General features: G+C 41.0%; 1 protein-coding gene across 1 annotated transcript in view; it reads left to right on the forward strand.

Annotated features, from left to right (window-relative positions):
- Nucleotides 1–14,432, forward strand: part of SYCP2 (synaptonemal complex protein 2) — an 88,755-nt gene that overhangs the window by 2,996 nt on the left and 71,327 nt on the right. Inside the window, exons 3-4 of the mRNA XM_032257046.1 lie at nt 2,104–2,493; nt 2,602–3,242. Coding sequence (XP_032112937.1) covers nt 2,104–2,493; nt 2,602–3,242 — 1,031 coding nt within the window. The remainder of the gene's footprint in view (nt 1–2,103; nt 2,494–2,601; nt 3,243–14,432) is intronic.

Below are 14,432 nucleotides of genomic sequence, written 5' to 3' on the forward strand. Positions count from 1 at the left end.
TTTGAGACAGGGACTTGCCCTGTCACCAACATTGGAGTGCAGTGGTACAATCATAGCTCACTGCAGTAACCTGCTTCTGGGCTCAAGCAAAATTTCCCCACCTCAGCCTCCAGTGGAGAGTAGCTAGGTCCACAGGCGCATGCCACCACACCTAGCTAATTTTGTTTTTTATAGAGACAGCGTCTAGCTATGTTGCCCAGGCTAGTCTCAAATTCCTGGCCTCAAGGAATTCCATCAACTCAGCCTCCCAAAGTGCTGGGATTATAGGTGTGAACCACTGCATGTAGTTTCCAAATATTGATTATAATAAGTTTTTTCATGAAACGCCACAGTCTAAAACCTTTAAAAAGAATTCAATTAATATTAAAATTAGTGATATCCTTTTTTCTTCCATGTTGTCATTTACTGACGTTTACTAAATAATCCGCAGGCTTTTTGAACACATGAAGCAATAAAAAGGGCTCTAACATGGTTCTTCTACTAAAAAATGGCAAGGTAAAAAATAATCACCATTAATTTTTGAAGTGTATTAGGAAAATTGCTGTGCATTCGAAACTCCATCATGAAGGATCCTAAATCTATTGGCAAAAAATTAGGTGTGAAAATAATTATGCAAAATTGTCAGGTCACAATTTTGAAGTGCTCTACAATCCTCTTACATTTTGTGTTATACATTAATACTTAAACATATGAAGAATTCAAAAGCATTGAAAGCTTTGAACATATAAAATCCCCTCAAATCCCTGCATACACCTGTGTACCTTAGCTTGCATAGGTAATCTGTCAACTCTGAATTAAAAAACTAATATATCAAAATTAAGTTAAATCAGGGTAGTTAAAAGGTTGTCAAGAAGTTGGTAATTTTAGCTAAGCAGAATATTTAAAACACTTTTGAGAGCTTATTTAATGTGATTTGATTGGCTCTGGTCCTCAACTGAGCTTTGATTTTATTCCTTGGGTTTATTTTTTCAAGTGCTTTCCACCACACATCTAAATCCTAGTCCCATATTTTTAAACAATTGGTGCCTTTTAGATAGAAAATTTAAATGTTATTAAAATATAATTTTAAATTTTGATTTGGCGATATCTATAAAAAGTTTACACATACAATCCCAATTTTAAAAATTTATCTGACACAAATGTTGGATAATCCAAAGGTAGTGCTGCAATATTATTTGTAATAGAAGTGTAGGCCAATCAGTGGAGGGTGGAATTCCTCGGATGAAGTTAATTCACGTAATTCAATAATTAGGCAGCTGTTAGAAAGACCAATCTGCATCTCAGTGCACGTGGAACACTTTCCATCCCAGAATGGGAACACGTGGAAAACACCCAGAAGGCTGAGCACCAAACACCGACGCCCTCTGTGAGCCAAGGGGCAAGGGGACCTTTCGCTTTTTGTTTTTGCTGTTGTTTTGGGACGGAGTCTTGCCGTGTCACCCAGGCTGGAGTGCAATGGCGCGATTCTGGCTCACTGCCACCTCTGCCTCCCAGGTTCAAGCGATTCTCCTGCCTCAGCCGCCCGAGTAGCTGAGATTACAGGCGCCCGCCACTGCGCCCGAGATGGTGTTTCACCATGTTGTCCAGGCTGGTCTCGAACTCCTGACCTCGTGATCCTCCCACCTCGGCCCCTCAAAGTGCTGGGATTACAGGCGTAAGCCACCGCGCCTGACCCAGAGCTTGCGTTTTGTACACAAGCACCTGCTAGCTGCGTAAGTTAAACGGTTATTTTAAATGGAAACCTCTGAAATAGCCTAGGAATACGCGGTTGGGGACCCAGCTCAGCACCGCGTTCAGAGCGGTGCCTGCGGTCCCTCCTGACCTCCGGCACCCGAACTCAGGAGCCCGGGTGGCCCTGCGCCCCCTGCTGGCCGGAGCCAGGCTTCGCCCGCGAGCCATCGGCCCCGCACCCTGGCCCCGCAAGTCCGGCTCGCCTCCGCCTCCCCCGGGACCCGGTGGCCCCTGGGACGCGCTCCTCCTGGTTCCGCTCGCGCTTCCATCCCTTCCATCCCTCCCTGCTCGCCTGTCCTGAGGCCGGGGCCCGAGTCTAGGCAGCGCGTCTCCTCGGGGCAGGAGCAACTCCGCTCTCGGGGCGTTCCCCAGGAGAGCATAGCGCGGGAGGACAGGGAGCTGAAAGGCCGCCCCCAAGGCCCGAGCTCCGGGACAGCTGGGACCCAGTGACCGGAAGGTCCGGCCTGAGCCACGCCCCCTGCGTCCCCCAAACCCCCGCAACGCGACGACCTCTCAGGTCACCAACCCCTCAGGCCTCGTGTGAGTTCAAGGGGCGGGGCCTGGCCGGCGGTGACGCCGATTGGACGCACTACCGACCGCGCCTGGCGCGGATTGGACGGGCGCTTCCCGCCTTCCACCGGCTTCCTGAGGCGCCACGGCGGTGCCTGAGGCGCGGAGCCGCGACGCTGGTAGGCAGCGGGGGCTGCTCCACCGACTCCACGCGGAGGCCTCCTCCTGCTGGCAGGTTGAGCAGGGAGCCTGGTGGGCTTCCCCGATGGCGGGCGCGGAGGGAGGGTGCGGCTTTGGCTTGGTTTTCTAGGCCAGGCGGGCGGGAAGCTACCGACGGTTGAGGCGGAGCCGTTGTGGAAGCCACCAAGGGGGAGGGGGCGCGGTTCTGCAGCCGCGCGGCGGGGGAGACGCCGAGGCTGGGCCGGGGCGCGGGCTGTGCGGAGTCCGCAGCGAACGTGGTGCGCGCGGGCGCTGGCCCGGGACAGGATCCGGTTGGTGCGGGCGCGGGCCTCGGCCCCGGGGATGGGAAGTGGGCTCTCCGAGCCGCCCCCACGCGTTCGCGACTGTCGGTGGCTGAAGCCCGGGGCGGCGCGGTTGGCAAGGAGGGAGCTGGCCTGGGGCTGCGCGCGTCGGGCGCGGGAGGGGAGGCCGGGCCGCCCTGCCTGCTGCTGTGGTGCGGGCCGGACCGGGGTGGCGTCGGCGCTGCGGCCTGGGGCGCGCCTCGGCGTGTGCTTTGTTGGTTCGGGGGTGACCCTTGGAAAAAGGGGTCACCGTGCCGGCATTGGGAGCAGGGACTTCGCCTTCGGCCTCATTGTTGCCACTGCGGGTTCCGCTTAGAGAAAAACGGAGCGCGCTCAAAATGGCCCTCCTCCTCCTCCTCCTCCTCCTCCTCCGCCCTGGCCGTCGGTTCTCGCCTTCGCTCCCTCCGCCTGCACCTGCGGCCCCCGAGCGAGCGAGCGGCTCAATGGGTGGCACGTGGCTCCACCTGCGGCCTCTCCTGGGTGAGGCCCGAGGCCCAGCCGAGAATTTGCGAAATCAGCGGCGTCTACGTTTTTATTTTTATTTATTTTTTGAGACAGAGTCTCACTTTGTCACCCAGGCTGGAGTGCGGTGGTGCCATCTCGGTTCGCTGCAACCTCAGCCTCCCGGGTTCAGGCGATTCTCCTGGCCCAGCATCTGGAGTAGCTGGGATCACAGGTGCGCGCCACTACGCCCGGCTAATTTTGTGTTTTTAGTAGAGATGAGGTTTCACCATGTTGGCCCGACTGGTCTCGAACTTTTGACCTCAGGTGATCCACCTGCTTCGACCTCACAAAATGCTGGGATTACAGGTGTGAGCCACTGCGTCCGGTCTACATCGTTATTTTAGTAATGGTGCTAGGAGGGGGACATCTTCCCTCCCCTTCATTTGCCTTTAATGTCTTTTTGGACATCTTAGCTATGTTGTTACCATGGCAGAGGGGACTTTGATTATCCACTGTTGCTTGCATTCATTCAGCGATTTTTCCTTTGTGGGGGAAAAATCTGTGCCTCCTCCATCTGCCAGGTTGTTTTGTTTGTGGTTGTTTTTAACTGTAACCCCTTCTGCTGCCTGATGATACAGTCACCTTCTCACTAGTTCTCTGTTGCCCGCTAACCAATCCCCGAGTTCAGTAGACTGGAGCTCAAAGCCTGCTTACTTGACATGGAAGTCCACAATTCTCTTGAAATATTTTTATTCTGTGCTCGGTTTCCGAAGTTGTTTTGTTACATAGCAGTAGTTCCTAAAGATCTTTTAAATTGTTCCCTCAAGGGGGTGGAAAAAAAAGTGTATAACTTTTTTTGTTTCTTTTTAAAGTTAGCTTTCTCTTTCATTTGCAAATGTTGACTTGTTTGATACTGTGGTTAGTGCTGTACTTTTGACTCTTGCAGCCTGTATACATTTAGCTTTGAGGTGTGTGTGTGTGTGTGTGTGTGTGTGTGTGTGTAACTAGATTACTCAGTTTGCTTTCCTTGGTTGGTTTTTCCCCGACTGACTTCGTGCAAAAGTAGATTAGAAAGTAAAACCATCTTGTTAGCTTTATGTGCCTCTTTGGGTGTACTTTTTTCTGTGCTGTAGTAGTTCATGTCTCAGGGCACCTTGTAAAACACACTGTTGCAAATCGCTTTAGTTAGGAAAACAGCTAAAACATATGCTAATAGGCAAGGCTGCCCCAACAGTTGTTGGTCCTAGAGAAAGGATGTAAATGGAGCCCCATGACATACTTCAAGTTTTTTAAGTTTTCCATCAATTATTCAAATTGTGAAATAAAATAGTCTCAAATTTCACAAATACACTTTCACCTCATCAAAATAGAAAAATACATGTATGGCCATTATTATTATTGAGACAGGGTCTTATTCTGTCCCCCAGGTGGGAGTGTAGTGGCGTGAACATTACTCATTGAAACCTGGACCTCCCACTTCAGCCTCCTGAATAGCTAGACCACAGCTGCAAGCCACCAGGCCAGGCTAACTTTCATATTTGTAGAAATAGGATCTAACCATGCCCATGCTGGTCTGGAGCTCCTGGGCTCAAGCAGTTCTCTTGCCTGGGTCTCCCACAGTGCTAGACACCAGCATTACAGGCATAAACCACTAGCAGTGGCTATTATTTTTATGACTGAATCCTGAAAAGTATAAAAGATAACTGAATGCATTTATTATGGATATGTGATGATGGACTGGTAATCTTTAAGCGATAAAATACATAATAAATTACTATATATAGTCATTTTTAAACAAATGATGTTATAATGAAGACTTTACCATTGACAGCAATGATCTAAGGATTAAAACTAATTACTCAAGTGTGTCATACTCAAAATGTATCAAATTTGGGGTTATATCACAAACAAAATACATATAAAAAGTATTTTTCTTTAAAAAATATCCTGAAGTATTAACATTCTCATGGAATTTAATGAATAGTTTCCTTAAAATATGAACACTGGAATTGCTTATTTTTGAATAACATATTCAATATTTTATAACAATCTATTCACTATTTTAGTATTTGCTTGCTGTCTAATGTAAAAAGTCCATATCATGTTTATGTAGTTTATGTCTAGATCTACATATATATTAATATGGTTTGCTTGCTACTACAAAATGCTCCTCAGCCACCATGTGCAACTGTTGTAGATACTGTGCACTAAGTTGCTAGTATTTCTAGAGTCACAAATTGGAATAAAAAGAGAAAGAAGATGGGCATTTGGCACTGTTAAGAAGTAACACTTTGTCATGCAAGAATCAACTGTATTCTTGCTCTGCCGGAGGAAGGATTTGACAATATCTCTTGTCTCTTACCTAATAAGCACTTGTTCACGTGCTACCTTCATTCTAAAGCAGAGACTAAAATACCAGCATTAACACAGTCTGAAACCTTCTCTGCATTCAATTGTGGCTTCACACTTGCCGACTTCTTTCAACAGTTTTTTAATTATTATGGAAAATTCTGACACATGTAAAGTAAGCAGAATGGTGTAATTAATTGCAGTCCCTTTCTTTCATAGGCATAGGCAAAAGAAGTGTTTCTCAGGGGCCTGAAGGATAAAGTTATGAGAATGAATAATGTGTTCATGGTTATAGACTTTGTGGGGGTAGTGCCGAGTTCTGGATTTTGAGCTCATAGAGATGCCTGTGTGCTCCATAATGAGAGTGAGAAAGAGATTGCACTATACAGAGCGCATAGCAGGGGCCCCTTTAGCTCCGTCCTAAGGGTGTGGTGATTAACAGGGTGTATATGAATGTATGTTGAACCTTAGGAAACAGAATTGGGTTAATTTAACCCATTGTATTCTCAGTCCAGACACCATGCTTTACTACACTCCTCTAAATAAAGAATTAAAATTTTAAAATTCCTTTTTCTTTTTTTTGCCATTTGGTCCATTTTATTCCCTATCCCTAGAGTTATTTTTCTTACCCATGCAAATCAGCCAGTGTTCATATATCCAGTATTTATATCCTTCTATAATTAAGTACCCTCTAATTATTATACACACATATCAATACCAGTGCACATAAGCCTTTATTAAGTATATTTTAAATTTTACATAAAGAATTTCTGTATCTTATTCAGCATTTCTTTTGCTTTATATTGTGTTTGAGATGCATCGTATTCCGAGATACTTGTTCATTATATTCAGCTACTGTATTCAGTTGCATCACTAGCCACATTTCATGTTCATTTACTTCCTCCTCCACCACACTGACATAGGGGCAGTTTCAATTTCTTGCTATAAGCAGAAATAAATCAGAAAATGTTTTTATACTCTCTTTGGGCTTTTGAGTTTCTCTAGGGTGTAAAATTAGAAGTGGAACTACCGCGTGCGTCATATGGTATTCAAGTTTACATTTTTACCCAATGCTATCAAACTCTTTTTCAAAATGCAGTTATTTACTTCCCACCAGGGGTACATACATGATTTCCAGTTTCCTTTATTTCCACCATGACTTGGTAGCATCCGTCTCTTTAGATTTTGCCAATCTGGTGGATGGTGGAGAGGGGACTGGTTATTGTTTTACTAGCATTCTGATTACCATAGAGGTAACATTTTCTTTTCTTTATTAACCAGTTGAGTTTTCTTTTCTGAATGAGCTGCTTTTCCATTTTTGCTGTTGGGTTATTGCTTTTTCTCCTTGATTTGTAAGTTCTTCATAATAATTCTTTTTATGTTAATCCTTAATCTCTTACTCCATTGCAAATGTCTTCCTAATATGCTGCTGCTTTTACAAACAGTGATGCACAAAAAGTTCAAATCTATTACATTTTATGTTTTGTGCCTTTTGTTTTAAATTCTTTCCTGTTGGAACATCTTAGTGATACCCTCCTGTACATTTACTTTTTACATTTAGGTAGTTATTGTATCTAGACCTTATTTTTTAAATGGCAAAATAGATGTCTAATGTTATTTTTTCCACATGCCAAGTCACTTTTCCCAGACCATTTATTGACCAGCTTACCTTTCCCCGATTTGCAAAACCGTTTTATTCAAATATGAACTTCTAGTATATGTTTGAGTATGCATTTGAATTATCTTGTTTTATTGATTCGTTTGTCTGTTTTCCATTCTTAATACTTCACTGTTTATAGTTATTTCTTATGACTTCGTAACATGTTTTAATATCAAATAAGGTGATTTTTCTTCTCTGATATTTTAAGTTATTTTAGTATTAGAGCAGCATTATTCCTTCATACACATTTTAAAAGAGCCAAATCTCTCAAATTATTATTTTGTGGTTTTTACTGGAATTTCTTTGACATTTAGAATTTCAGATACTTATTTTTAGTGAAGCATTGATCGTTTTATAATGTTAAGTCCTTCCATTAATGAGTAGGAACAGCTTCATGTATTCATATCTCTTGTTAAGGTCTTTAGTATATTATCTTCATAAAGATTATGTTTCCTTTTTGTTACATTCATTTTAGTTTTCTATATTAACAATTGTCTGATTATTGCTAATAGAAAAAGAAACACTATAGATGTTTATGCTGAGCCTTGCTGGAATCTCTCAAAGGACCTCTAAAAACAGCATTCCTCTTTCTTTCTGGGTTCTAATCAAGTAGGAAAAAGAGTGCCAGAAATATAACCTTCATTAGTCCTATATTGGTTAGGTTCATGGGTGTGAGTTTAGATTGTTGGCCTAGTGAATTTGCTAACACTGAGCTTCAGAATTAAGCAAACTTACTGCCCAAGGCACCCCAAGGTAAATGAGTTAGACCTTTCCAGCCCTGCATTTTTTACCTTCCACCCTGGAGGAGAAAGCTTACTATATGACTCCAGAGAAAAAGGACAGAGCAAAATACTGACTTTCTCACAAAGACAGAACCTCCAGAAAACAACATAAAACCCCTCTTTCAGTTTTCATGTAACAAAAAAGAGCTGAGCTGAGCCTGACTCATTTTCCTTCCCAAATTTACTAATCAAATAATTCCAGCTCCTCACTGGTGATGTAAGTTAAAGCAATAGAGCGAGACCAGTAGTATACTCAGTCCTTCTCACAGAAGCTAGGAGTAGGGAAGAGGTATTTCTCTCAAACATTTCCTAGATTTGTGTTCACTTAACAACCTGTTTTTTGGAGGATATTTATCTGAATGGTTCTTTTCCTTTCTTCATGAGGCCATTATCTTCTTTTGGGTATTTGGACTGTGGAAGAACTTTAGATGTTGACCCTGGAAAATTCTACTTTGGATTAGAACAGAAAATTAATTAAATTCTAATGCCACTTTCTATCTAAGGCAGAAATTTTATTTATTATACTTCCCATTCCAAATTATGTCTAGATACATGGTAGAGCCTTTGATATAATATATTGAACAAAGGCATTTGGCAATACATAATGATATTTCAGCAGTAAAATGCCAACAAATTTGAATATAAAGCCATTCTGTTTTGAACATCTCAGGGAACATTACATTTGAAAGATTAAAACCCTTTATAAGTTAAAGACCAAGGACTGAAAGATTTAAATGTCCAGAATAATTTTTTTGTGCTTCTGAATTTAAAAATCTAAAGGCCAGGCCATGTGCGGTGGCTCATGCCTATAATCCCAGCACTTTGGGAGGCCTAGGCAGGCGGATCATGTGAGGTTGGGAATTTGAGACCAGCCTGACCAATATGAAGAAACCCCATCTCTACCAAAAATACAAAATTAGTCGGGTGTGGTGGTGCATGCCTGTAATCCCAGCTACTCGGGAGGCTGAGGCAGGAGAACTACTTGAACCAGAAGGTCGAGGTTGCCGTGAGTCAAGATCATGTCATTGCACTCCAGTCTGGGCAACATGAGCGAAACTCTGTCTAAAAAAAAAAAAAAAAAAAAATTCTAAAGGCCAAAATTCTTAAGTTAAAGTACCAAATACACATTCTCCATTCTCAACATCTTATTATGTTCAGGTGCAATCAGATTCTTTGATGGAGTTAGAGTTCCTTCATCAGCTGTAGCTTGAGCTGTCTTCCATGGAAAGGAAGTACCAGTTACACATTCTCAGAAACTATATTAGTTCAATGCCAAAGTTCTGGTATACATTATCTTTTAAAGCATTTAAAAAATTAGTAGGACATTATGCCTAGCACATAACTGGACCTGTTTCAACATAGAAAAATTGCCAATACTTGGTCCCTGGTACAGTAATGTCAGGAAAAAAATAAGTTTTTATTACCTAGTACTTAGCATTGCCAAAGATTGATTCAGTAGGCTCAGTGATATGGGGGCAGGGGAAGAGAGTAGCCTGAGATGATGGCCGCCTTAACACTTTACAGTAGACCAATCTCTGTCAGTTATCCAGAATCTGACTTGCTTTACTTTAATTGAAATGGAGAAAATATTTCAGCAAGAGGCTAATTTTGGCACTACATTTGGGGAAAATTTCTATGATTATGTCACTCTGTAATGGCACTGCTGCCTTATGTGCAGTGGTAACTGGCACTGCCCTGGTTACTAGCTCTTATTTGACGTTTTCCTTCCCCACCCAATGCATTCAAAACTTCAGCTTTTATTTCTTCTTTGGATCCCACATGTTTGGCATTCCAATATTGAATTAAATTTGGTATGTAGTGACTGTTACAGGTTGAATTTTGTTCCCCTAAAAAGATATGTTGAGATTCTAATCTCCGATATCTCAGAATGTGACCTTTTCTGGAAATAGGGCCTTTTGCATTTAACCAAGTTATTAACTTACTAAGTTATTAAGTTATTAGGGTGGGCCCTAATCCAATATATCCTTATAAAAAGGGGAAATTTGGATACAGGCATGCATAGAGAGAAGACAATGTGAAGAGTAAAAGGAAGAATATCATGTGAAGGAGGCAGAGACTGGATTTATGCTGCCACAAGCCAAGGAATGTTGGCAGCTACCAGAAACTGAAAGAGACAGGAAAGATCCTTCCTCTAGCACTTTCAGAGGGAGTATGGTCCTACTGACCCCTTTATTTCAGACGCTTTGCCTCCACAATGAGATAATAAATTTCTGTTCTTCCATCCAGTTTGTGGTACTTTGTTAAGGCAGCCTTAGGAAATTAATACAGTGACATAGAGTCCACACATAGCTGTGAACAAACATTTTTCTTGTTGTGTTACAGAGGCAGTTGGCAGAATACTACCTCTTATGGAATTTCTCAGATTTATGAAGCCTGTTTTACAGAAGGGTCCTCCTTCAATCCATATTTGTTTTGGCTGAAGACTCTCCCAGCAGATTCCTGAGAGGAAGCTGCTTTTGTTGCTTCTGAAGTTTGTTTCCTTAATACTAGGAGGTGGGGCCGGGTACTGTGGCTCACGCCTGTAGTCCCAGCACTTTGGGAGGCTGAGGCAGGTGGATCACCTGAGGTCAGGAGTTCAAGACCAGGCTGACGAACATGGAGAAACCCCATCTCTACTAAAAATTTAAAAAATGAGCCAGTTGTGGTGGTGCAAGCCTGTAATCCTAGCTACTTGGGAGGCTGAGGCACGAGAATCCCTTGAACCTGGGAGGCTGAGGTTGCAGTGAGCTGAGATCATGCCGTTGCACTCCAGCTTGGGCAACAAGAGCAAAACTCCGTCTCAAAAAAAAAAAAAAAAAAAAAGTAGGAGGTGGGGTGAGGAAGAATTTTGAGCCTATAAACAAATAAACATAAATTCAGAGCTATTTCCACAGTTCTCTGAGAGATTTTGACAAGCTAGTGAGGTTTTAAAGCAGGCAGTGTTGATGTGCTTCACTTAATCTAAATGAACACTCATGAACTTGTGGTTTTCTTAAAAAAAAGAAATCTAGCAGATTGAAAAATTATGATACCTACATGCATTTGGGAGAAGATGTAGTCCTAGTAATCCTCTATTTGATGAAGAAATCTTGTATTCAAAACATTTAGGAATCAAAGATGTCAATTATAACCCTATTGCCAGGGCAATACATTAACAAGTGAGGCAACTGCTCAGAATTATAGATTCTTTTGAAGGTGAAAGGTCAGAGGCTATAACATTAAATAGGCTGTGGTGCCAAAGTAGGACCTTTTTGTTCAGTTCATATTTCCAAGAGTATGTTTACATTAATTGATAACCGAATAACTTAGTAACAGTTGTGAATATTCACATAAATGAATAATGTACGAGAGAAAAATATCTTCATATGTGTTGCCTTCCTTGTTATTCTCTTTAATGATGTTTTTCCAACAAGAGTTCTTTCTTTTTTTTAAAGAAATCCCAGACAGGCATGGTGGCTCACACGTGTAATCCCAGCACTTTGGGAGGCCGAGGCAGGCGGGTCACCTGAGGTTGGGAGTTTGAGACCAGCCTGACCAATATGAAGAAACCTCGTCTCTACTAAAAATACAAAATTACCTGGGAATGGTGGTGCATGCCTGCAATCCCAGCTACTCAGGAGGCTGAGGCAGGAGAGTTGCTTGAACCCAGGGGACTGAGGTTGCAGTGAGCCGAGATCATGCCATTGCACTCCAGCCTGGGCAACAGGAACAAAACTCTGTCTTAAAAAGAAATTCCATGCTCATGGATTGAGAAAATCAGTAACTTATTTTAAGTTCTGGGGTACATGTGCAGGATGCACAGGTTTGTTACATAGGAGAATATGTGTGTGCCATGGTAGTTTGCTGCATCTATCAACCTGTAAATATTAAACTCAACATGCATTAGCTGTTTTTCCTGATACACTGCCCCCTGCCATCCCACCAGGCTCCAGTGTGTTCCCCTCCCTGTATGCATGTGTTCTCATTGAATAAGAGTTTAAAATTTTAAGGTTGTCCAACTTACCAGTCTTCTTTTATGGTTAGAGCTTTTTATAATCTGTTTAATGGATCCCTGCTTATTGCATGGTCATGATGTTCTAACATATTATGTTCCAAAAACTTAATTATTTTGCTTTCACATGTCAATTTCATTCCACCTGGAAATGGTGTTTGCATATAGTATGAGATGGTTAGTATGAAGTAGTAAGGTTTTGTTGTATTATGAACATCCAGTTGAACAGTATAAATTAATTGAAAAGATTATCTTATCCTTTCCTTACTGCTTTGTGTTCTACCTTTATCATAAATCAAGTCATATGTATAGTCAGTTTCTGGATTCTCTTTTGTTCCATCTATGTTGCGATTTTATGGTTAATCCAACAATAATATAGTTTTATTAGCTTTCTTTTGGTTACTGTTTGTGTGATAGATATCTTTTCTATCTTTTTATTTCCTACTTTGTATAGCCCTTTATTTAAGGTATATCTCTTAAAAGTCTATTTTTGGACAGCATGTGGTTTTTAAAATGATTAACCTGATAATCCAACTTTTTTTCTCTTTAATTTTTGTGTTTACATGGTAGGTGTCTATAGAGTACATGAGATGTTTTGACATAAGCATGCAATGTGAAATGAGCACATCATGGAGAATGGGGGTATACGTCCCTTCAAACATTGATCCTTTGAGGACGATCTGACTTTTAATTGGAGTTGTAGGGAAGACAGAACTTTGCCTCTTCCCTTTTAGAGTTAAATTGACATAGATCAACTGGAGAAAAGCTACAGATTTCTTTAATGCAAGTTTTACATGACACAGAAGACCTCATAAGAAAATGAATACCCCAAGAAGCAGTTAGGGTCAGTCAGTTATGTAATGAATTGGACAAAGAATAGTAAGTTGTGAAATAAGATAAGGCAAAGGGGTTTCGGGCTAGGGAAGTTAGTTAATTAGGTAGAGAAATGACTAGGAAGATAAGGCTGATTTGACAGTTTGGTTGTACAGATTTTGGTGATTTTAACTTCCCAACTTTGGGGAAAAAAAAACAAACATATATATATATATGGAGGACCTCTTTCACACAGGAATTTCATTTCCTGCTTTTAGGAAACAGAATGAAGATCAGAGTGGTCTTGTACCTGCTGTTTTTTGTTGAGTACCCTTAATTTAAAATAGTCAATATGCTAGAGCAGCATATTACGAGGGTGACATATTCTTTCTTCTTCAGAGTATTTCATATATTTTACTTTCAATGTGTAACGTAACTTTTAATCTACCACCTTACTTTGTGTTTTCTGTTTTTCCTACTTATTCTGGGTCTCTGTCTGCCTCTCTGTCTCTCTGTCTCTTTCTCTGACTGATTAAAATGAAACATTACAGCTTCCCTTACCCACTTAGCTTAGTAGTTATGTATTCATCCACTACTTATTTAGTGTTGCTTTGAGAATGACCTTTGGTACTTTGTTCCAAAAAAGACAGGGCAATAATTACACATATTCTACAAAATAGGGATACAGAGTTTTGAGGATGACTACAGCAATGATTTGTATTTTCTTGACCAAAATAATGTTAATTCCTTAGGTGTTCATGGCAGGGAGTATAAATGACCTTTATCTTCCCACTTGTCGGAAACACACTAGATAGGATTGTTTGAAATGATTTAATCTGCTTTTGGTCGTGTTTTCATAAGCATGGAATCTCTCCTTAGAACCTGGGGGATACTTTCTGTTAGCCATATTGTGATATATTAATTTGTGGCAGTCATTTGTATTTGAACCCCATGGTCTTTAAGGACCCACGTAACTTTGGGAAAGTGATGTCCTTACCTTGATTTTAGCATTCACCTAGAAACTGGGGGTTGGTTCTTTCCTGAACACTCTCCTGGACATATGAAATGTGTTTGGATTATCTTTTTCTCCTTTTCTTGCATATTTGATCCTGTTGATTATTAGTATATCTGCACATTCCTCCTTTCTTGAATATTAATAGCCCAAATTTCATTTAGACATTAATTCAAGAGTTATTTATGTATTTATTTATTTTTGTTCTCAGAGGTGGAACAAGTATAGCAGGGAATCATTGGAAAGGGAGATCTAGGTTTCACTGCTTTTATTAACTATCTTTGTGACCCTTTGGCAGGATATTTTACATTTATTTAAGTAATCTATAAAAAGGAAGAACTTGAATAAATGATCTTCAAGCTTTTCTGTAGAAACTTTTTTGATCCTATTCAAATATGTTTTAATAAACATGTAAAAAATATTTAATGAGGAAGTTAAACAATATTTATTGCCTTTGGTATAAATAACAATGCTTATTTATGTGTGTAAGATTTTTAAACTGCTAAACACATGAAACAGATTGTGAGATACAGAAAATATATCTTTTCTTTTATAGTGTTCATTTTGTCCTGCTTTTTTTTTTTTAATGAAGTCAAAATGCCAGTAAGATCAGATCTCC

This window comes from Sapajus apella, unplaced genomic scaffold, assembly GCF_009761245.1.
Source record: "Sapajus apella isolate SASKATOON/1434 unplaced genomic scaffold, GSC_monkey_1.0 scaffold96, whole genome shotgun sequence".
In the NCBI taxonomy this organism is placed as follows: Eukaryota; Metazoa; Chordata; class Mammalia; order Primates; family Cebidae; genus Sapajus; species Sapajus apella.